At 32.2% G+C, this 23747-nt stretch overlaps 1 protein-coding gene across 1 annotated transcript in view; it reads left to right on the top strand.

The window, feature by feature from the left end:
* Positions 1–9651: 9651 nt before the first annotated feature.
* TRIADDRAFT_25733 (uncharacterized protein) overlaps positions 9652–23747 on the top strand; it is a gene marked incomplete at both ends in the record, with an annotated part of 67367 nt that continues 53271 nt past the window's right edge. The window contains 4 exons of the mRNA XM_002113057.1: positions 9652–9804; positions 10355–10423; positions 10654–10760; positions 11001–11134. Of these exons, the coding sequence (XP_002113093.1) occupies positions 9652–9804; positions 10355–10423; positions 10654–10760; positions 11001–11134 (463 nt within the window). The remainder of the gene's footprint in view (positions 9805–10354; positions 10424–10653; positions 10761–11000; positions 11135–23747) is intronic.

Here is a 23747-nt window from a genome sequence, read left to right as displayed (position 1 = left end):
GTAATGTTGCTTTTCACCTCTTTTAAGTCATCCTAATGTGCCGCAATATTTTACTATGTTCTTCAACCGACATTTTACCCAACTTAAGATAAGGATACCAGCAAATCTTCTAAAAAACAGCGGCAACCTTTACCTGCCGCAAAATGGGCTGTAGTATTTCGATCTTTGAAACCGTTTCTTCGACCTTGCGGAGACAGCGGTGAAGGAAGACTAGATTTCTATCATCGAGCAATGAGTAAAGCCGTGAGAAGAAAGTTAGTATATTTTTCTATCTGAATACAGTAAGATGTATTACGCTGCCTGCAAAAATTGTTGATGGTTATATTTTATCTAATTTATGTAAATGTAAATGTTGATATATCTCATCAATCCTTCCATGTCTTTTCTAGTCGGTGATACTATATTGTCTTATCTTTATGTATTTAGATACTTTAAAGTTGGTTCTGATGATTATCGACAATATTTATACACCTACTGGCATGGAAAATTAGCAGAATATTTTGAACAAGTCGAAAATCAGGATCGCAAAGCTGAGGTATATCATCGTACCAAGTATTTCTCGTATGTTTCTTCCCTAATATTTATTTAAATCCATGTGAGAAGTGATAACCAAAAATGAAATTATTCTACTATAATAATAGAAATTTGATAATCCAGTGCCCTGTACTAATAAAATGGATGTTTATCAACAGGAATTACCATATCATTTGGAGAAGTTGCTGGATCATAGTCGTTTAGCACGCTGTTTACTGGAGTGGCCTGTATTCGAGAAACTATCTGCTGACGAACACAACATTGAATTGTTGAGATCATGGCGCAAGGTTGAATACATTTAAGTTACAATAATTTGTTTAATATATTGCAAAAAATATTTACACAATTCCATTAGTACAGTGTCAAAGTATTTTCATTTCTTATTAGGCTGGTGGTTATGTAACCGCCTCAACATTATACGTCCAAGCATTAGAGCAGTTAGCAACGCATGCAACAGATAACGAAATTGCCGACAAGAAATGGCTAGTATCTCGCTTTCTGTAAGGCTTTAGATTCAATCACGCGTTGTTACTTTAACAGTAAACTTAATTATAGTTCACTTAATGCTTTGGAAATATTTTCATTCAGATGTCGTGCCGGACAGCATACGGAAGCGGAAAAATTAATCATGGAAGCAATTGATATGGAAGAAAATTTTCTTGGTGCAAGAAAAGAAAAATTAGCCAATCAATTCGAATTACTAACTGATATTTTAAGCGAGGTACTGTCTGATTCATCGTGGACTGCAAGAGATTTTTCTGACAACCCTCTTGGCCTTAAGTTCAACGCAAGCATAAAAGTAAAATTGTTTATTAATTTATTTTATTTGATTTCCCTAGAAAAAAAAGTTAGCTGAATTTATAACCGCTGCAGGAGGGAGAGAACATTATCGAATAGTGCAGACCGGCTTAAAAGCAATTTCATTTCGTAAAAATCTCACCGGTGATGATAATAAGGTCAGCAAAATGATTTTTGGACCAAAAATAGTACATGTTATTAATTAATAATAATTCAGGATGTGTCCTGATTAATATCAAAATTGATTTCGGTATTGACCAATGTCTGTTGTAAGGATATCAGAATCGATTGCGTTTAATACTTTTATATTTACCTACACATTATTTTTAGTAGCGTTATTTCATTTCAATATCGCAATATTTGCGTTTACAGGAATAGCTTTAAGATGCCAATTTATTTATACTGCTAGGATGTTGCAATAGATTATCCTCTTTTTTTCTTGTCTAAATTATTAATAATCTATATTTCTTATTACTATATAGTATCATTTAGGCTTACTAGAGCTTCTAGTATCGTTTCACTATGGCGCGTTTAGTCAAGCGCGTATAACATATGAAGGTCTTACCGCTAAGGACGGTATTAAAAAATGCGAAATGCACTGCAACAATGCTATACAGCTATTTCAGCAGGTTAGCTTAGCAATATTATTTAGAGTTGGAAAGTTATATTTCCATTTTCACGTTGATGAACCACAAGTATTTACTACTGAAATTGTTGCAAAAGTTAGGAGACGTGGGGCATTTAGCAGAAGCATACCAAAACATGGCTGCTTTTGTCAGTCAAAATAGAATCGATTTACAAATGAAGGTAATTTATTCTTGTTTTACTTTTATTGAATAGTTTTCTTTGAGGTTTTAGTTATGCAAAATATTAGCTATTAGCCGACCCTATACTCCTGCTAATATCATATTTTAATGGAGTAGTACAGCTTTTTTTAGTACCAGTTGAAATAACATTACTGTCTATTATACGCGTACTAATAGCTAGAATCTAATCAACACTACATCGTTATATTTTAGCTATACCGTAAAGCACTTGATTTATGTCTCCAAGCTTATGGCGAAAATCATAAATTAACATCCAGAATAGTATTTAATATGGGAATCGCTATTGAATACGAAGATAAAGAGGAATCATATCAATATTATTTGAGATCTTACAACATAGGCTGTGAGGTATACTAAAAGATATTTATTATATAAATAGTTTGAACTGTAATTGCAACTAAGTTTTAAAAAATTTTGACGAATGATGGCATTTTAACCGCTGTTTTTTAAGATACAGAGCTCTTATACTCAGAGGCTTTTATTGCTTCCATAGATTGTTGGAGCAACACATCCATCTACATTACGTGTTAAAGCGGTTCTTGATGAGCCCGCATTTCGAATCATTGCTGAACGTTTGGAATTGCAGCAAGAGCAAGACGCATAATGCCATGCATTTTTTTCATACCTTGCGTTACGCAATATGAACTTTCATTCATTAATTTCTAGCTGACAATGCTATATTATGTTGTCAAAAATCAAGGATGACAGTTTATATAGAGTAGTAGATAACCATACGATTGGTTTTATTGATCTTTATTTGGATTTTAGATTGGAATAATCTAATTAGCTGTTTAATCATTGCTACCAGTTCTTGTTTACTTTCTATAAATCCGTTACTAGCAGACAGTGAATTTTTTGATTAATTCTATTGTATTATGATAGCAGCTTGTAGCTATTTTGATTTAAGTCTAACTGATAGGACGGTGACATAAATACTAACTATAGTATTTGCAGTTACGGTCGTTATCAATAATATACTATTTACTGTAATACAATTTACTATCATTTTGAGTTAATACCATATGGTTATTTATATCAAGCATCTTCGAAATTGTTTTATTCAATATGTTATTCACCTATAAAGTGCCATTATTCTGTAAAACTAGCTCCTTGAAACTACATGATTCAATTCAATTTTTTAAATTGTGAACTACATGCTTTTTTGTAGAAGCTAAATATTAGCATAACTTGCAAAGACGTATTGATAAGTTAAATTTCTTACGTACATAATTACTTGTAAATGCTAACCTAATAACATCAATTAATTGTAAATTCCTATGGAATATTTATTAACATAAATTATCCAGCATTTGCTGAAATTATACATTGTCAATTCGATATCGCTCTTGAATTAATTGTCGAATAAACCATTAATTGTTATTTAGCTAACCTTTTTAGTAAGTGAAGTTCAAAATTAAAGTTACATTTGTATGCCCAATTTATCATTTTATTACTATGTGTCGATCTGTCATCAGAAACTTAACGTAATACAATAATTTAAGGATTGAAAATACTTTAGTGCAAGCCGATTCTAGTATTTATGATAGTTTTATCGACTTCTTCTGTACTTGATTTACAGCAACATATCCGAAATATTCCTATTAGATCATAGCATTTTACAGAAATCGATTTGTAATAGAATGTCTTGAATATATTTAAAAATGAGCTAGCAGTGCTCATAAAAGATTCGCTTTTACTTATTTAGACTTTGGTTTATCTAACTCTATGAAGAGCTGTCGCCTATAATCATTCATGATTTATACCCAATAGGTCACAATACGTGCCGCCAATTCCTTCTAAGAATAGATACGGTAGTTAATCAAACAGAAAATAATATACCTCAAGTTGCAAAAACAACGACTGATAATTATATAATTATAGTTAATACTAGCCAAACACGCAAACCTCATCAAGCGATAATACTATGTGTTCATCATCAGCTAGTATAAATTCTTCAGCGAGAAAGAAAGTTAATTCTGAAGTTAGAAAATCATCTGGTCTAATAGAAATATTCACTATACGCATATTATGAGGAGAGTTACCATCCAAGCCTAATATAACCTTAGAAGAAGTACATAAGCTACAGCCTGACACTCGAATAGAATATTGAGACGCAATCAGAGTTAAATCGATTACATCAGAAAATGGTCTTAAACTAGCGCTTGAACGTTGTAGATGGAAAACAATTTACTATTGTTTGTGTTATCTACACTTGAAACTTTCATGCGGATACAGAGAAGTCCTTGTTAAACAGATGAATTGTATTATTTTGTTGATTGAATACGTAATATTTCGATCGCTAATAACTATAAATATTGCTTTACAATCGGGCTATGATTCAGTGACATGATATGGTACTATTAAATTTGTTTATACACCCTATCAAAGTAGAGCTTTGATAATTGTGTCGTAAAAAGCTTCGCAATGTTACGGTAATGAGATATTTAGCTGCATAAAGCATCCAAATACTGTATCTTGGTGTATAGAAGTGATGTTAAGTCACATTAACGCTAACACTACTGGTGTAACCAAGTCTTACAGTTGATGTTATCGTAAGTGAATACTTTGCAAGAGAATATAGTCGGATTTTCGGTACTTCTATTACAGAAATGGAAATTATTCGTAGCGTATTTCTTTAAGTTAACCTAAACGGTTGTTGGAATTATCTGATGGTATATCGGTATTATTACATGTCATTATTCAACTACGGTACATCAACTTACCTGCAGTATGACTATATCTTAAAGTTTTTTTCATTATTGTTCACTGCAGCATTATTCTCAAGTCAAGATCCTTCATTTATATCATCACTACTTGAAATTCAAAGGAAGATTTATCAGAAACTACATTGGACCCAACGCATAAGACGGAATTACTAAGAGATGTATCAAAGGAGGGTTTCCGGTAAGAATATACAACTATTTGTATCTATCGATCATTCCTTTGCAACGTCGGATTGCAAGTGATATTTATCCGGTAAATTCAGTCTGGTTGAAATACTTGTGAATTTATTAGCCAGCTGGCTACTACTACCCTACTAGATTAATGTTAATTAAATGATGTGACTAATCTTTCGGATCTTATTCTGTCAGTCAATTAAATTGACCATGGCTGATTTATATTATTGATATACTGTTTGTAAAACCTTACGATAACGTATCCTGGGTACCTTCGTTATGTTATAAGTATAGTATCTGTGCTCGTCTATTTGCTTGATTTCACATACGTCATCGTTATACAGTGTTAACCAGAAAGTAAATCTAAACAAACGTCGATCAATAAAATCACTTGAACCTCCTTATTTTACGATAGTGCTGTACCGTTATCTGATCTCAAGGCGTTTAATAACTAATTTATGTCCAATACAACTTATGTTACTTTTCTAAAGATAAGCTATGATTCTGCTTAAACAGAAATGTTAGCACTGATTCATAAATCAGCTAGGCATTCAATTACTATAGGCATTGTACGATAAGAAAATGATGCGGCTTGTCAATGAGCAACTTGTAATTTAAGCTTTGCATGATTAGTTACAAAGGTTCAGTTGCTCATCCTCTTCATTTTTGCTATACAACCTTGAGGATTCACATAAACCGGTTAGATCATGGCTAAAATAGTTAGCTGATGCTACGTAATCTTAATATACTCGCACGTTGTATGCTATATAAAGTATAGTATGACGGAATTTATGTATTATAATAGCTTATTGTTAGAATGAATTATTAGTGTTTAATCCAATATTCGTTGATTGTTGAAGTGTCTTACTGCAATTATGCATATTAAAACTTCTTACGCTTATAGCAGCAAGCCAGCCACAATAAATCACGGTATGTTTCATGTAACGTATTTTCTCGGTCTATCTGCTATCTTCGCCATTTATGCATTACCACAGTCTACATAATTATATATTGTTTTACTACAAAGTAAAATAGTTAAAAGTTATGCCGGATATAATATGTTAGCATTAAGGCAAATAATTGTATGCTATAAAACTGGCAACTTGCACAGGGTTACGGTTAAGTGTTACGGAAATAAACTGATGTATCACCACTATGTTTGCAGAATTTTTCTTTTGCGGCGAAGATAATGCAGCAGTTAGTTAAACAGGGAAAAGGTAATAAAAATTTGTTTGACTGCGGAATGCATCTATTTGTAACATAATTAAACTATTTTAAACGCTGAGAACATAATACATAATTTACTTCAAATCCATAACATTAATTTTGGCCTTGAATTCTTAATTTTATCCAAGAATATAGAAATGAAATTACAGATCGAAAATATATCGATCCATCTCTTTGTATTATATTTACAGTGCTCGGTTAAAAGAAAGTGGGTGACTTTTCGCTTTTTATTAGATAGCTATTTCATATTAACATTCGATAAAACATTACCTCTAATGCCAGCTTATAACGCGTAGCTACAGTGACATATTTGCTGGCTTAAATTGAATTTTAACCAGTCAAATTTCATGCGAGTTTAATTTTTAAGCAGCTGCAATGGAAGGAATCTTATGGATTTACCTTGTGCCAAGAACGTAATATTTGATAATAAATTCATCAATATCTAAAATCTCTAAGACTGGCCATTCTAATAAGCATCGAGCCAATCTGCTATGATCCAGTAATTTTTTTTAGATGATAGAGTAATTCCTAGTACCGACGTACGTACATCAAAGGCTGTATTAGATTGTATAACTTTTTTAAATTATAAACTATATGCTCTTTTGCAGGTGCTAATTATAATTATTTGCATAACTTGCTAAAACGCAATGGTATGTTGAATTTGTTACATATATATAACTACTATAATTTTAAATGCTAACGAAACAACTTATTGATTAATTATAAATTTATATGGAATATTCATTAACTGAAATTATCCAACTTTGCAAATAATGTACTTTGCCAAATCGATAATATTGCTAGATAGACTATCGATTGCTCTTAAATGAATTGCTAAATAAATCATTAATTGTTATTTAGCTAGCCTATTTAGTATATAAAATTCAAAAATTAAACTTATATTTGCATGCTAGATCTTATTATTTTATTACTATGTGCAAGTTTGTCATCAGGAACATGATACACTACGATACTTTACAGGATTAAAGATACTTTAAAACCAGTCGATTTCAGTATTTATGATGGTTTCATCGAATTTTTCCGTACGGTACTTTATTCACAGTGATACTTTATATCCGAAATATTCCCGTCAGATCATAGACTCTGGTAGATATCATTCTGTGATACAATTTCTTCAAATTATTGCAGAATGAGACAATAGCTCTTGCAAAGCTTCACTTTAGTATATAGAATTTGGTTTATACAACTGCTCGAAGGGTTATCTAAATTTAGTCATCCATCTACGATTTATACATAATTGGCTATGCATGTTACATGCGGCTAATTTCATCTTAGAACACATAATATCACAATCTTACAATCAAACATTTAATCTCAACTATTTTCGTCCGGCATTATTAATTTTATCTGATGATAATTTGGGGCTGCACTACGTGTCCCTAACCCTAAGTCATTTTCGACGAGCACATTATGCATCATAATACTTTGCAGTTATACTTAACAATAACTTATTCCTAGTTTGTTGTCGATTATTTTGTCTGATAATTAATGCTGATAATTTAATTATGGAATATTGGATTTTTTATATCCACTAAAAATAAGTTAATTTTTTATTTACTAATCGTAATGGCAATCAACATACTTTAGAATACTTCAAAAAAAAATTAATTATTAATATTATGATTCTTGTCCATAAAACTTTTCTATATTGACAGCTACTAAAAATAATATTAATGACAAATAAATCATGAATAGAAAAATGACCATAAATAACTTGTAATCAATTTATGGTATTAAGGGCAGTGCTATTCGCTAGTATTTCATCTTTGAATTCGGGCATTCGCATTATGCTCAAAACTTTACCCAAATGCTATTTATTCGCTAATATTTTACTTATAAATAGTTATATCCTGGATATATTTCTTTCATATACTGTTTTAGATCTCTGATATCGTTTTTAAATAGGTGAGGAAATTGGCTGATATATCTTAATGTTATTTAAAAGAAAGCAAAGTAAGGCATTTGTTATATGAAATATCGAGATTTACTTATATATAATAGTTTTCTATATATATGAATATTTTAAAGTAATCTAGTGATCAAAATGCTTGAAATCTATGCTGCAAATGGATGACCAACATAAATGCCATGCTAAATATTAGTTATTTTTACGCACGCTCGGTTTATTCATAGCCATATTGCCATGCCAACCATTCTACGTCAGAAACACTAGTATAAGAGCTTTAATGGCGATATTATTAGCGTTAAATTGAAATAGAATAGAAAGTGGAGGTTGTTGATTCGTATTAAATCGATAATTGTATCTGCTTAGCGTAGTACAGTAGTATCATTTAAATATGCCGCTGCAACCGCCCTTTTAAGTGTTACCTCCGTCGATTTTAACTACTACCATTTGCAAGAGAAGCTCAACAACTATCATTGAACATACTTAGAAACCAACTAAGCAATTTCCTTTATAGCTAAGGAAGTAAGATAGTAAATGTTATTTACATCTTGATATACTTATTGATTGAATCAGTTTTTTGCGTATTTCTCTTCAATAAACGAAATACATCTTATCGATAACTTCAGCTACGTTATAGTTCAGTGATTTCCATCTAGGGAAATTGACTAGAAAGACAGAATTTCCTAGGTTTATTATATATAGCGGCAATAAGTTCAATCACTATATACATGTAATGAATTATCTTATCTTTTTAATGATTAATTCGAAAGTTGTTTCTAACAGTTTAAAACCTAAACGTTACAGTTCTCTACTACCGTACTTTTAATCTCCGATAACTATTGAAATTTCTATCAATTAAAAACAATGTTTTTATAAGTCAAAGAAGATTAATTTTTACAATAGTCTCTTACGGATACTAGTTCTTAGTCGAGTATCATAAGAATACGATATCTATTTTGCTATAAATTTAAAATTGCGATACGATAACGTTTGCCAGCATGTTCTGATTGATTTACAATTCAATTTTACCTTACGTCCATTTTAGGACAGTAATGTCTACATTACAAAGAGTAGCATGATAGCTTGTTGGATTAAAATCTATAACCTCACTTTTCCTTTACATACGATATTAATTTTAATCTCAAGGATGGGATGTAGCTCAAGCAGAAATTTGCAAGTAGTAAATCAAAGAGGAAATAATGCGCCCCAAGTTGCAAAAACAACAACTGATAATACAAAGCCAAACACACAAACTGCATCAAATGATAATGCTGGGCATTCATCATCAGCGGGTCCAAACTCTTCAACGAGAAAGAAAATTAGTACTAAAGTTAAAAAATCATCTGGTCCAATAGAAACATTCACTATATTATGGGAGGAATTGCCATCCAAGCCTGAAATAACGTTGGAAGAAGCAAGTGAACTAGAGCCGGATACTGCGATGGAATGTTGGGACGCAGTAAGAGCTACATCGATTACATCAGAAGATGCTGTCATGCCAGCACTTAAACGTCGTGGATGGAAAACAATTCGATTATTTGTATCTTCTACATTTAAAGATTTTCATGCAGAGAGAGAAGTCCTTGTTAAGCAGGTAAATTATATAATTCTAATGGTATAATACGTAGTATTTCGATTACTAATAATAATAAATATTACTTTATACTCGGGCTATGATTGAATGATATTGTGTGTTACTATTAAGAAAACCTTAGTGTAGTTGCAGCAATGCGATATTTTGCAGCATAAAACATCCTAATATCTTAGATATAACTGGTAGTCAAAAGATTATTAGATTGCCATAAAACTTGTAAATTGTTCTTATGAATTGGTTAATAGTAGTTCATATTACAGAACGATCTTACTTGAATGCAACCTTGCATTTAAGCATGCTTTCCCTTAATCTACTTGAAACTATTTTTGGGATGAACATAATTTTGGATGCATTTGAGAGACTATACAGTAAAGCATGAGTGCTCATATTAGAGGAAAATTTGCGTAATGCCATCAATACGAAATAGTAATATTATAATATCTATGACCTCTGATGTAATATAGCAATAGACATGTAAAATTGAGCGCCTATTCATAATTATAAATTTATTTAATTAAGTATATGTGTGTTATAATTATTTTGATGATAGGTCTTTCCTGAATTAAGAATATGGTGTGAAAAGCTAAAGCTGCATTTAATCGAATGCGATTTAAGATGGGTAATAATTATACGTAAATATCAGTTCTGATATAAGTAATATACATAATAGGATATTATTTTCGGTCTTAATAGAGTACACTTCTAAATCTAATGATAGAGTATACTCTGCAATCTCTAAGTAGCGTACGCGAGTATTGTAATTATGATCGCTTAGACTTTATAATTATTTCATTTATTGGATGTGCCGAAGTATTTGCTACAGTACTTAATTTTTGATATCAAATTTAGGGCGTTCCTAAAGAGGCAACGTCTGAAGAAACATTACGTATTTGTCTTGGTGAAATTGATCGTTGCTATGAAGATAATCAGTGGCCTTTTTTTCTGAATCTTTCCAGGTTATATTATGGCAATAATCTAAATCGATACAGCGATAATCATGCTCATCACTACTAATAAAAATACTACTTGTCAATCTTTTCTTATTCGATACTGTGTCATGTTTGAAATGAATAAGCAATAATTTATCTTATTTTGTGTGCATACTTTTACGTCATTGCTATATATACACGCATATCAATTGACCGAAATAGAAAACTATAATCGATTTTTATTATTCATGTCATTTAAATTTATAGCCATCGCTCGGGTTGGATTCCGGGTAAATCTGATGTACCCCAATACTTGGCGAGAGAATATGGTTGGATTTTTGGTACTTCTATCACAGAAATGGAAATTATTCATGGTGCATTTCGTCGAGCAAACCCAAACGGTTGTTCTATAAATGTGACTTTATATTATTAAATATTATTTAGCTACCCTTAGAATGACTATATCTTAATGTGTTTTTTATTATTGCTGATGGCAGCATTATTCTTAATTCGTGATCCTTCGTTCATATCATCACTACCCGAAAAATTGAAGGAACATTTCTCAGAAACTACATCGGATACAATGGATAAGATGGAATTACTGAAGAGATGTATCAAAGGAAGATTTCCGGTAAGATCATCAACTACTTGTATCTATCGATTATTCTTTTGTAACGTCGGGTTGCAAGTGATATTTTATATGGCTAAGTTAGTCAGTCTGATGGAAATACTTATGTAATTTGTAGCTAGCTCGCTACTATTACTTTACTACATTGATACTGATTCAATGATATGACTAGTCTATTCAATGCTACTCTGTCATCCCATGACATTGATGATGGTAGATTGGCATTATCGATCTAGGTCAAATCTTATGATAAAGTATCTTAGTTTTCTTGCAAGGATAGTATCTATGCTCTTCAATTTGCTTGATTTTTTGTATCGTAATACAATGTCAATCATGCAAGCTAACCTAATCTTAATATTGATCATTCAAATTACCCCTAAGATCTTTATTGTACAATATTTTTGTACTGCTGTTTTAATGTCAAGATGCTGGATAATGTGTCATTAATTCGTATATAGCTCAACTATAACTATCATGCTATAAATCCTAATTCTATGTCGACCGAGTCGTCAACAGTAGTGATTGCTAATTCGGCTAGGCATTCAATTACTATAAGCATTGCACTACAAGAGAATGATACAATTTGTCCATGAAAAATAGCGAGCGTATCATTAAAGCTTTGCTTGATTCATGACAAAATGCATCTTGATTGCTTCATTCTCCTTTCTTTCTTTTTTTGCCATGATACCTAGTCTATAAAGCAAAATACTTGTTTGTTAATAAGTTCTTGCTGGTGCTACTACTACAAATGGGTTTTGCTACTCATATTAGCGATGGTAGGCATTTCCTAAGTGAGATTGGAAGACCCCTTATCCAAGGGGTTAGTACTAGAGCCGATGGCCTTGTGTTGATGATAGACCCTTGCCGCGGTAACATAGCAACGGGGAGGAGTGACGTGTGAAGGTCTTATCCATACATTCTCGTCTTGCCCACCCCTCTCGCTATAAAAGACTGCATTAATAGGCATAGTTTGCTACACACTATAGGCCATGATTGGCGTGACCCGCTGATGATTGACTCGACTGTCATCTAATACTGCATGAGTACCATGTATCATACTAGTCTCTAATGCATATCAGTTACTATCATTTCGTAGCCTTGTTTTTCAAGCTTGCTTCCCGGAAGGAAATTGCTAGGCTAGGGCTGCTCTGCCTTTAGAGCTCTACCTGCTCGACTTCTCGACTCCGAGCGCAACCACACCATTGCTAAGCAGCTATTTGCATAGAGCAAAGAAGAAGAGGAGCTGTTCTTCATGTAATTGAATGTAGAATAGGAGACTAACTTGATCAGGCTTTAGTAGAGATCGTTTACTCTTGAGTTTTCTTCTTGTATGGGCGTTTACTGGAGTAGAAAGTGGCAGTAGTCAGAGGTCATCATGGGGAGAAAGAGTATGATGATGATGGCGGCCGCTGGAATCATCTACCCAATTTGCAAATGCTTTAGCGGCCGATATCAACTTGACTCGATTACTGATCCACTTGATCGTTTTCCCTTATTATTATTATTATTCTGATCCATCTGGTATTCCATCGTGTTGGGACTATTTATTGGTCCCCTATTGTTATATCGGCTTGAAGAACGATAGTTTCTAATCATTCCCCCACCACCTTTTCAGTGATCTTGTCGGTTGTGTCCACTTGCTTGAGCGTAGAAGATAGAGAAGTCATAATGACTAGGGTCCAAAGGATTGCCAATTCTCCATCATCTTATAGCATCGATTCTCTTGATCGTTGACACTCTTGCTTAATTGGTCTCTCCTTTCTTATTCTAATCATTTGTAAAGTTATTTTATCGGACCTTGAACAACAATAGTTTACAGTCTTTATTCTTGCATTTTGTTGTCTCTTGTTTCCCTTACTAGAGCATCGATGGTAAATAGGTAGTAATTACTGCATAATCACTAGCATAGAAAGGGTAGGCAATCGTTTACAATCTTTTTCTTGCACTTTGTTGTCTCTTTTTTCCCTTACTAGAGCATCGATGGTAAATAGGTAGTAATTACTGTATAATCACTAGGGTAGAAAGGGTAGGCAATCGTACGCTCGATCAGCGTTAACTCTTACCATCTTCCGTTCTTTCTCAAATCCGTCGTATTTGAATTCATCGTTTGGAGATATCCTTTCATCGAATTTGAACAACGATAGTTTATAATCTTTTTCTTTTCAACTTTCTTGTCTGCTGTACGCTCGCTACAACATACTGTAGAAGTGAAAGAAGCCGTTGTCACTATCAATATAATGGCCATAATAGGAAATGCCGATAGCTGCTCGATTACATCATCTTGAGATCAGATTTATTTCCAACATAATTTTATTAGGCTTGAATATCGATATCTTTAAAATACTTTTCTCTGCCAATGTTCTTTCTGTTACATGAATGCTAGAGCATTTGAGATAAATAAGCAATCATAACGAGTGTACGTTGCCATACGTTACAAGGGGAGAATGGTTAATTGAAATACTCGTTTATCGTTCAATTTCATAGTTTGCCATCTTCCATCTCTATTCTTTCGTGCCCAGATGGATGTTTCATCTAATCATTTCACTACTTAACGGATAAAATAATAAAGGCTAGAATAAGTGTAGATCGAAAATTTTGTTTAATAAATTGCTTTTAGTATTATTTCATTTTAAAGTACTAAGGACTTTTAGTTACATAATGGTGTAGTATTCAATTTTTATGAATGAGCCCACAAACTGATTATCTTTTCTCATCATGTTACCCTTTACAATAATCGTCTTAATTGGCTTAATAGGTTACTAATCGAATATTGTTTTTTTATGCCTCTGTCTATAAACTATTATATATAGGAATCGCGTGTGATAACTTATGCTTGCGAATTTGATGGGCTTGATAAAACAACAGATACAGTTCGTGCAAAAGGTTTAGGAGCAGAATCAACTTTTGTCAGAGCGGTAAGTATGTAGAAAGAGAATGAACGATAGAATGATCCAGTAAAGATTGAAACTCTATTCGCAATAGCAAGATTTTTTACGATTAATTAATTAATCCACTGAATTATTCTGTACATATATTTCTTATTTACATTATATTACAATAATTAGTTATTAAAGTGATTCTATGCTATATCTTGCGTCCTATTGCCGATTTTAAGTGTCAGCCATTGCAAATAGTCAATACTCTAAAACTGACCGATAATCGATTTTGCAACGTTCTATTGCAGGTCATTGACTTTTTCAAAGCTAGAATTAGCCATCAATATCCCTTAGACGATTCTGCTATGGATCAGTTAGAAGTTATCCGTGAAGCTCATGAGGTAACTGCCAGTGTAATGCTACTTAATCTAGACTGATCATTCATTTACTGTTGCATCGACTGTAGTTATGCTAATATTAAATATGATTATAATGTTTAAAGCAGCAAGTCTTTCCTACGGTTGCACATGTTAATTGCACAACACTGATCGCTGTTGCTCTATAGTAATAAATATATCAAACATAAGCCTTTTGCAGTACATATTACTAAACAATAGACATGTATTTGCTTTACTAGATAAGACAGTAATCTATCTATTTACTATATTACTAATGAAATATTTAATCCACGAAAGGTATTAATATGTGTAACTGCATACAATATTTAATAGCTATGAATTAGATTAAAAATCTTATCCAGCAACGCAAACTAATTTGATGATAATAAATTACATGGAAAATCCTAAGTCATTAACAATATTCGTATACAGGTCTTTCTTCACCGTAGCAATAGTAATAGTTGATATCGATAGTAGAATTTATCAACGATGACTTCCATCTCGTCTACTTCATTTCTGTATCTTTAAGATTCGATACCGGCCTACTGATAAAATGGCGATCGTTCTTTCTTACATAATTTACTAGTAATAGTTTTATAAATATTTATGGATATGGCTATAGACATTACGTTGTTATTAGTTATAAGTTATTGATAGACAAATTTAACGGTCGTATTTTGGGAAATTTATTCTTCATACAATGTTGTGAGATCGTAATCATCCTTGCATTATGGTTTTATTCTACAGGCTTTCCTCAATACTCGCTCATCATCAGTGTTAGGTCGCGATGAAATGCTCGATCAGGTACATACAAGCTAGCCAGAACTCAGTTCTATAATTATTATTTGACATAAAAGCTTAAAAAGGCAATAAATAATTCAGATATTTGTAGTAAATTCCATGAGTATTACATTAATACTTTACATAACAAACATACCATTTTGTAATTTTAATTTACAGATATATCTCTGGTAATAGAGATAGTAAGATTAAGTACTGATTTGATGCTTTGTAACCATGTTTTTATTGCACATGGGTGATATTCTTTACTCTAGGTATAGAAGATAATTGCATTCTACTAGAACTACTAATTAGTAATCCTTGTCTTCTGTACAGCTAGATTACTTACTGTTCAAAAACGACGTGGTCTTAATGCTTGCATGATATTGATAATACTCCAAAATAAAATGCTTGAAAGATTTCATGTGTCAACAATAAGTGTCACATTCCACAAACTTACCGGTCACCTACTCTTAATTCTTTATTACTATCGGCTAGATCCAAGATTATATTTGCTCTACGAATCGCGGAATCCCGCTAGTCATCGTTGGTATGGCTGGAGCTGGCAAGAGTGCTGTAATTGCTAGAAGCGCTGCAACAACAGTCAATAAAGCGCTTAACTACGATATTCCTGGGTAAGATTTAAAAATCAGATGTAACCTATTTGAACGATTTATGTTTACTACATTGAAGCTTCAAACTGTTCAGTATGAGACGAAGCCTCATAATCTTAGATTACCTCTCCTTCATAATGTAAGATATTAGTGATCAAAGGATTGCTCTCGTTTTACTCTTGATCAAACTATAGCTAGATTGTTCAGTAAACTAAATGAATTTATAGTATCTATTAATGATAGATTGAGCATATATGATTATTAGTAACGCCATCTCGTCATCTCGAACTGCTTATTAATGGGCTCTACATTATTTTTCGTATTTAGTGGCAGTAATAAGGGCTGGAACGTTTTCTATCATTTTATTGGTGCGGCTCCTGGATCTACTGATCTTGGTTTCATGTTGCAACGAATGCTAAAAGAGCTAAAATATGTGGTAGGTTTGTCAGTTCTATCATAAATTTCTCTATATAAACGCGTATTAACAGTTCACGAAGAAATTAAAACAATGTAACTGAAATTTGTGTTAAAAATTATGTCGAGACGATTCTAAGAATCATCACAAACAAATCACTTCTTTATTCTGACTGGCTAATGTTGTTCTCAATCTCCTTCTACACGTACCACAGGGGGAGATTCCAGCCGATATGGAATCCTTAGTTCGCCTATCTAATATCGTTTTAAGTAGTAAAAATTTAGAACCAACCATATTATTTTTTGATGCTTTAAATCAGGTTAGTCATAACGGTATACAATACACTGCTAATGTTGCAATATTCTAAATTTATAGTTAAAATGGGAAGAGCACTAATTTTACAGCATTTAAAATGATTTAAAAATAAAATTTTGCCTGTCTTTTATCTTTAATAGCTAGATAAGACAAAGGAAGCTGAACAAGTTAGTTGGCTACCATTCGATATATCTCCTAATGCTAGAATCATATGCTCTGTCATCAACGATACTCCATGTCATCGAAGTTTAGCAAGTCGATCTAATCATCCGAAAGAAATATTATGTGGCCCTTTAGACTTAGATAGCAGACGGGTACATAAGCTATTGTCTATCGTAATAGATTATTATAATTTTTGCGAGTCTCTTTTGTAAGCAGAAATTACTACACAACAAACTGAAACTATCGTTCTAAATTACATAGGAAATCGTGGACCAAGTTTTAACTAAATTTAATAAACGATTAGATAATATACAAATGGATTCATTGTTAGCCAAAGAAGCATCTGCTAATCCATTATGGTTATCCATTGCTTGTGAGGAGCTGCGAGTATTTGGTTTATTTAGTAAAGTAACTGACATGATTAAAGGTCTTGCTGACGGCTTGCTTGAGTGAGTTAGCGCTAAAACTAGTGTTTAATATTAACTTCCTATATGTAAGATCGCCTAAAGATTACTTGCTTCTTATAATATGTGTAATAATATAGAAATGATGATGATAATTTGTAGGCTACTAGAACAAGTGCTGACTCGATTCGAAGAAGAAAGTGGTGGTCATTTAATGGTAGCTACATTATGCTATCTTGAATGCTCGCGTCATGGATTGCTCGAGAGAGAGCTACTAGAATTGTTAGGAGAAGATGAGACGCTGAAGCCAGATACGGAAGAACAGTTTGAGAAAAGCCGTAAAATTAGTACGAATAAAGAAAGTACCAATACTGATACCAGCTTAGCAAACGATTTATCGAAACAGCTGCATGTTACGGTAGAAGAAACATACCGTAAAACTGACTTTGAGGAAAAAGCAAATGAAAGTGATAACAAAAACAGTACGTTGATGCAGATCATGTCAATTTCTTTCTCATTTAAATTATTTCAGACGTTGTAATTGTACGGTTTATGTGCTATTCTTCAATTTGCCTTTATTCAACTAAAGATAAAGACATTAGCGAGTCTTCTTCTAAATTAAAGCGAAAGCCTTTACCTGCAGCTAAATGGGCTGTGGTGTTTCGATCATTGAAACCGTTTCTTCGACCCTGTGGAGACAGCGGCGAAGGAAGGCTAGATTTCTATCATCGAGCAATGAGTAAAGCTGTGAGGAGAAAGTTAGTACACACTTCAATCTAAATGCGGCACAGTAGTATTATATTGTGTGTTGGAAGGATTAGTTATAGTATTTCATAGAATCGCTTTTAGCAAATGCTGTATTGATATAATATCAATCGTTCTAGCAGCTATCTTATTACTGATACTATATGCGCTATTTCTATGTATTTTAGATATTTTAAAGTTGGTTCTGAAGATTACCGACAATATTTATACACCTACTGGCATGGAAAGTTAGCAGAATATTTTGAACAGATCGAAAATCAGGATCGTAAAGCCGAGGTAATCTTTTTATGACTTACCTTAAATCTTTGTAAGTACATTCAGGGAATGAAATTATTCTGCGGTAGTAATGGAAGCGTGATAATTTGATATGATTTGTAATTGGGATTGCTAGTTATGGTCTTATCAAAACTTTATCAAGTTTGATAGTTACAAAAGAATTTGTTCCTAGCACTTGTTATTTAAATTTTTTATCTCTATCCTATTGTTATGCTAATAAAATGAGTGATTATCAACAGGAATTACCTTATCACTTGGAGAAGTTGCTGGATCATAGTCGTCTAGCTCGTTGTTTGCTAGAATGGCCCATATTCGAGAAATTATCTGCCGATGAATACAACATTGAACTGTTACGATCATGGCGCTCGGTTTGATGCCTTATGTTTTAGTTTTAATGAAACAATAAATAATGGAGAGACCGAACAATTAATAACAAAAATATTATTTCTAATTAGGCTGGAGGGTATGTAACTGCGGCAACACTTTACTCTCAATCGCTAGAGCAACTAGCTGCAACAGCTACAGATGACGAAATTGCTGACAAAAAATGGCGAGTGGCGCGCTTCTTGTAAGGCTAAAGATTAAATTTCATATTTATTATGTAGTTCTTAATGGCATGGATAGTTGATAAATTTAAGTGTAAATGTAGGTGTCATGCTGGACAGCATAGCGAATGTCAAAGATTAGTTAATGAGGCAATTGATATGGAACAAAATACTCTTGGTGGCAGGAAAGAAAAGCTTGCCAATCAATTCGAATTACTGACCGATACTTTAAGTGAGGTATGATTCGTTCATTTCGCAATATAGGTATTTAAACGAACAATTTGCCGATTAAGCCTTAATTAAATACCCTTTTGACCCTCTCACAATCAAAACTTGCTTATTAACATTACTACGTTTATAGGATAGTAAATTACGAGAATTTATAACGGTTCAAGGAGCCAAAGATCACTATGAAGTAGTGCAAACTGGTTTAAAGGCAATTTCTTATCGCAAAAATCTCAGCGGTGATGATAATAAGGTTATTGATACAGCTTTTATGGGTAAAAATAAGTGAAATTAATTAGTAATAATTTAAAATAGAACAGGACTTAAGATATCTAATTGCATACCTCTAGCATATTGTAACAGATCTATTCCACTTTTTATGCTTATGTTCTTGCCTTTATTTCTCTTTGCAATACAGTATCATTTGGGCTTATTGGAACTACTTGTATCGTTTCATTATGGCGCATTTAGTCAATCAAATTTTGCATATAAAGATCTAACCCCGGCAGAAGGAATTACGAAATGTGAAGTACATTGCAATAATGCGATACAAATATTTCAGGAGGTTCGTAAACTCAATCTATCTAAAATAGCAAAAGAATACTTTAAAAATTGTAGATTATTAGAACGCATGTATCTAAAGTTCAAACCGTAACAATAGTTGGGAGACGTTGGCCATTTAGCGGAAGCTTATCAAAATGTTGCTACCTTTGTCAAGAAAGAAGGAAGTAGTGAGCAAATGCAGGTAATATTGGCTAGGTCGTAAGTTTACTAAAATTTTCTTATTTCGGTAGTTAATTTTGATGTTAGTTGTCAACTGATCTGTGTACTCTTTGTTGTCATACTTTGTCAAAATATAACTTAAAATATGTGATTTGATCCAATGTTTGCTTGTTTGTACCGAACTTTGACAAGATTTAACCAATCTTATTTCTTTATATATTAGCAATACCATAAAGCCCTTGATTTATGTGTCCAAGCCTATGGTGAAAATCATAGATTAACTTCACGAATTGTGTTTAATATGGGAATTGTCATTGAATACAAAAATAAGCATGAGTCGTATCATTACTATCTGAGAGCATACAAGATAAAATGTGAAGTATGTTGATAAGGCATATTTTTATAGGTGTAGTGGCAACTGCTATATTATTTTCTTACAAATTCTTCTCATGATAGCTGCTTTATTATTTCAGAATAATCACTTGCATAGTAACAATGGTCCTTTGCTTTTATAGATTCTTGGGCCAACGCATCCATCTACATTGCGAACCAAAGCTGTTCTTGATGAGCCCGGGTTTCGAATTATTGCCGAAAGCTTGGAAAGGGATAGCGAAAACGACTAGATTCTGTTGAGCACTTTATTTATCTTGACACAGATATCCTCAATGCATACTTCTACCATTTATTGCTCACTGATCTCCTTTACCATGAACTAATTATAATTATAGCAAATTTATGAAGCACTGTAATCCATTTGTCTCTGTAATCAGTACGTGACGCGTTTAAGGTAAATCTTACGACAATATATTGATAAGTTTACGTGCTGGAGGAATACAACTTTAGCGACTTATTCTCTAAGATATTCATTATACTAACAATAATGTAATCTATTTTAAAATAGAAGTGTTATGTCACTTGTGTAAAGTTAACTTAAAATCTTTATACGTCCTAAGCGGCTACTATCCATCATGCAATTCGTGTGGTGTATTACGCATTTTATAGCCATTATTTTATCACTGTATTTTCCAACCGCAAACTACAAGCTGTCGACGCCTATCTTAATTATTGACAGAACTTGTATAGATACTCTGATAAGTTTGCATTTCATTTATTATAAAATGCATGCATATATAGATATTTAATTAATAACTAATTGATAGGATCAATATAACCATGATAACTTTTCACTACAGTAATATAAATAAAATTAAACCAAATATTTAAACAACGGACAAGCTGACTAATGTTATTTATAGCTTTGTTGGAATTTTAAGTTTTAATTACAATTCTGTGTTCCAAAGTCGACAGGGGAAATTATCATTAGTAAGAATACCCCTTTCATTACTTTACTTATTCCTAGCAATCAATGTGATCAATTTATCGATTATACCGAAAAATTATAGTAAGTATACATACTCGTATAGTAGCCATCCTACTGTAATACAATGAATAAATAAAATAAATTGTTCTATACACTCTGAGAGTTAGTCATCAAGAAACGAAATGTGCGGAAATTCAATACTACAGGATGAACAAATGAGCATTATTATATGCGAATAAGAGATAAAAGTAATCACTTGTAGCAACTAATAAATCAATAATGATATCCTTACAGCCATAGTACAGTTTAAGACTAACTTTGAACATGTAGTAATTGCTGTATTGTATGATAGTCGTAATTGGATTTCTTAGCTGATAAATGAATAAAAACTTGTTTACTCCTCCAATCATGATCAATTCTTAAACAATGACAGACTTAACTAAGAATAGAAATCTATCTTTAGGGTATCTTATAAATTAATCTCTGCTTCTATTATTACGCTTCACATGTATATTTAATATAAGCTAGCTTACAATGTTAAAAGAAAAACAAGACTCAAAGTTTAAGATTTTCCTTGATGACAATCGTATATAATCTCATAATCTAGATAGAACTTCGTATAACATTGATAGCAGGATACCGTTGCTTAATTCTATTTTTAATTATAATGCTAATACAGGCAACCATTCAGTAAGCATAAATTCACTTAAAGGTGTAGATAAAGATGCCAAGAAACATTTCGTCTTATTTATAAACTTTCGGATAGCATTATTATTTAACTCCGCTCTGGAGCTGAAAGTGATGCAAAAATAATACTACCGATATTAAGCTTACAGCTCGTAAACTTAAAAATAAATTATTCCTGAGATACAAAACATGAAATATTATGTGAGGAAGATAGCGGAATAATGAAACATCAAAATGCGATCATTTTATTCACCGATCTTTTTGGAATTAGCACAATACCGGCATAGTTGATAAGAATATTTTCTATTTGTTATATGGTATGAGTAAGATCTTACAGTAATTGTTGTGCGTACATTAACATCCGATTTTTAAAGATAATTTTATTTATCTTTAATTATACCAGCTATTACTCAAGTCAAAAGTATTATTTATAGTATAATTAGGAATAAAATACTTAATGCTTACCCGATAGTTTGCCCATCTTGCTGCATATCATTTAATGTGTACTTTTGTAATTGAATTTTTCTTTATCATAGCAATAACTGAAACATATGCAATTTAAAATACCACCGGCAAAACATCAGTATAAACTTTTAGCTAACTTTCTGTAATAGAATTGTCCACCCATTAAACGTTCCGTAAATGAGCTAGTTACAATGCAAGTATATTCATTGATACACTTTATGACGACTATATGTCCCCATGGTAACGGAGGTGGTTCTTCCTAAAGATCACGAATATATTAAATCACATTTTACTTGAGAGAGTAAATGAAACAGAACCGAGATCGATAATTAGTAGCATCTATTCTTATTTTAATCCTTATAGTTAAATACTGATAGCTACTTGAAATAGCAATTGGCAAGAAATTGGAAAAATTAAATTCTCGAAAAGCATTAAGGCCAATTTTGCCAGCAAACCGTAATAGAAAAATTTTTATTTTTCAAGGTACACATAGGTATGATTAAAATGTGTAGATGAAATGATCATTTTCGTTAGAATGTTTTCATTTTGGATTGTTAAATATTCGAATATGTAGTGGACAAAGTAGACGTTCACCATGTCCCTCGTAAAGATGTTTCATATCCACTACAGTATTAAAGCATAACTGACACTAATGCTATTTAGTAGAGAACTACTTTATAGATACTTACGGGTATGTAAGTAGACGTGTAGACAACCGATATCGGTCGTTTAATTCGGCAGTCTAATTCGGCAGTCTAGTTCGGCAGTCTAATTCGCCAGTCTAATTCGCCAGTCTAATTCATCTTACCCAATATTCGGATAATGGTAGAGACTAATGGATTCAGTATGAAACTATTACTGGTGAGCAGCAAATCTCAAGTTAATGCCTCAGAGATTTATGGAGTAGTCATAACAACATATTAATCAGCTTCAAAATAAAATAATTAAAGAAGATTTCATCAGAAATTGTGTATTAATTTGGCAAGAAGATTTACAGATAGTTTGTACTACTTTATCTCTCTTTATAACTTTCTCTCCAACCATCGAATGAAAAATACTATATTTACTTAAAGTTTACATTCCAATAGAATTGATAAAGTACTAACTAGATATTAGTATTATAAGACGTTATTAAAGTATTCATTCCAGTTAAATTTCATTCAAAGTCAAGTAGTTATTCCAATCATGATACCGGAACTACTCTCTCATTTTTTAGCACTTTTTTAAGTCTCAAGTAAGATGTTAGGTTCGCTTTAGTTGAATTTTTTATTATAAAATTAGATAGAAAAAATTTATCAAGCTCTTTGTTTAGCTAGTAGATTCTTCATCAATCCTAGAATAAAATATACTCCAATTAATTTAATAATGAAAATTGACAGACTTGCTAAAAGTACAAGCTAGATGTTTGTATTAAA

Source organism: Trichoplax adhaerens, genomic scaffold (assembly GCF_000150275.1).
Source record: "Trichoplax adhaerens TRIADscaffold_5 genomic scaffold, whole genome shotgun sequence".
NCBI lineage: Eukaryota > Metazoa > Placozoa > Uniplacotomia > Trichoplacea > Trichoplacidae > Trichoplax > Trichoplax adhaerens.
The sequence above is the reverse complement of the archived record's forward strand: the minus strand, read 5'-3'. Positions and strand labels throughout refer to the sequence as shown.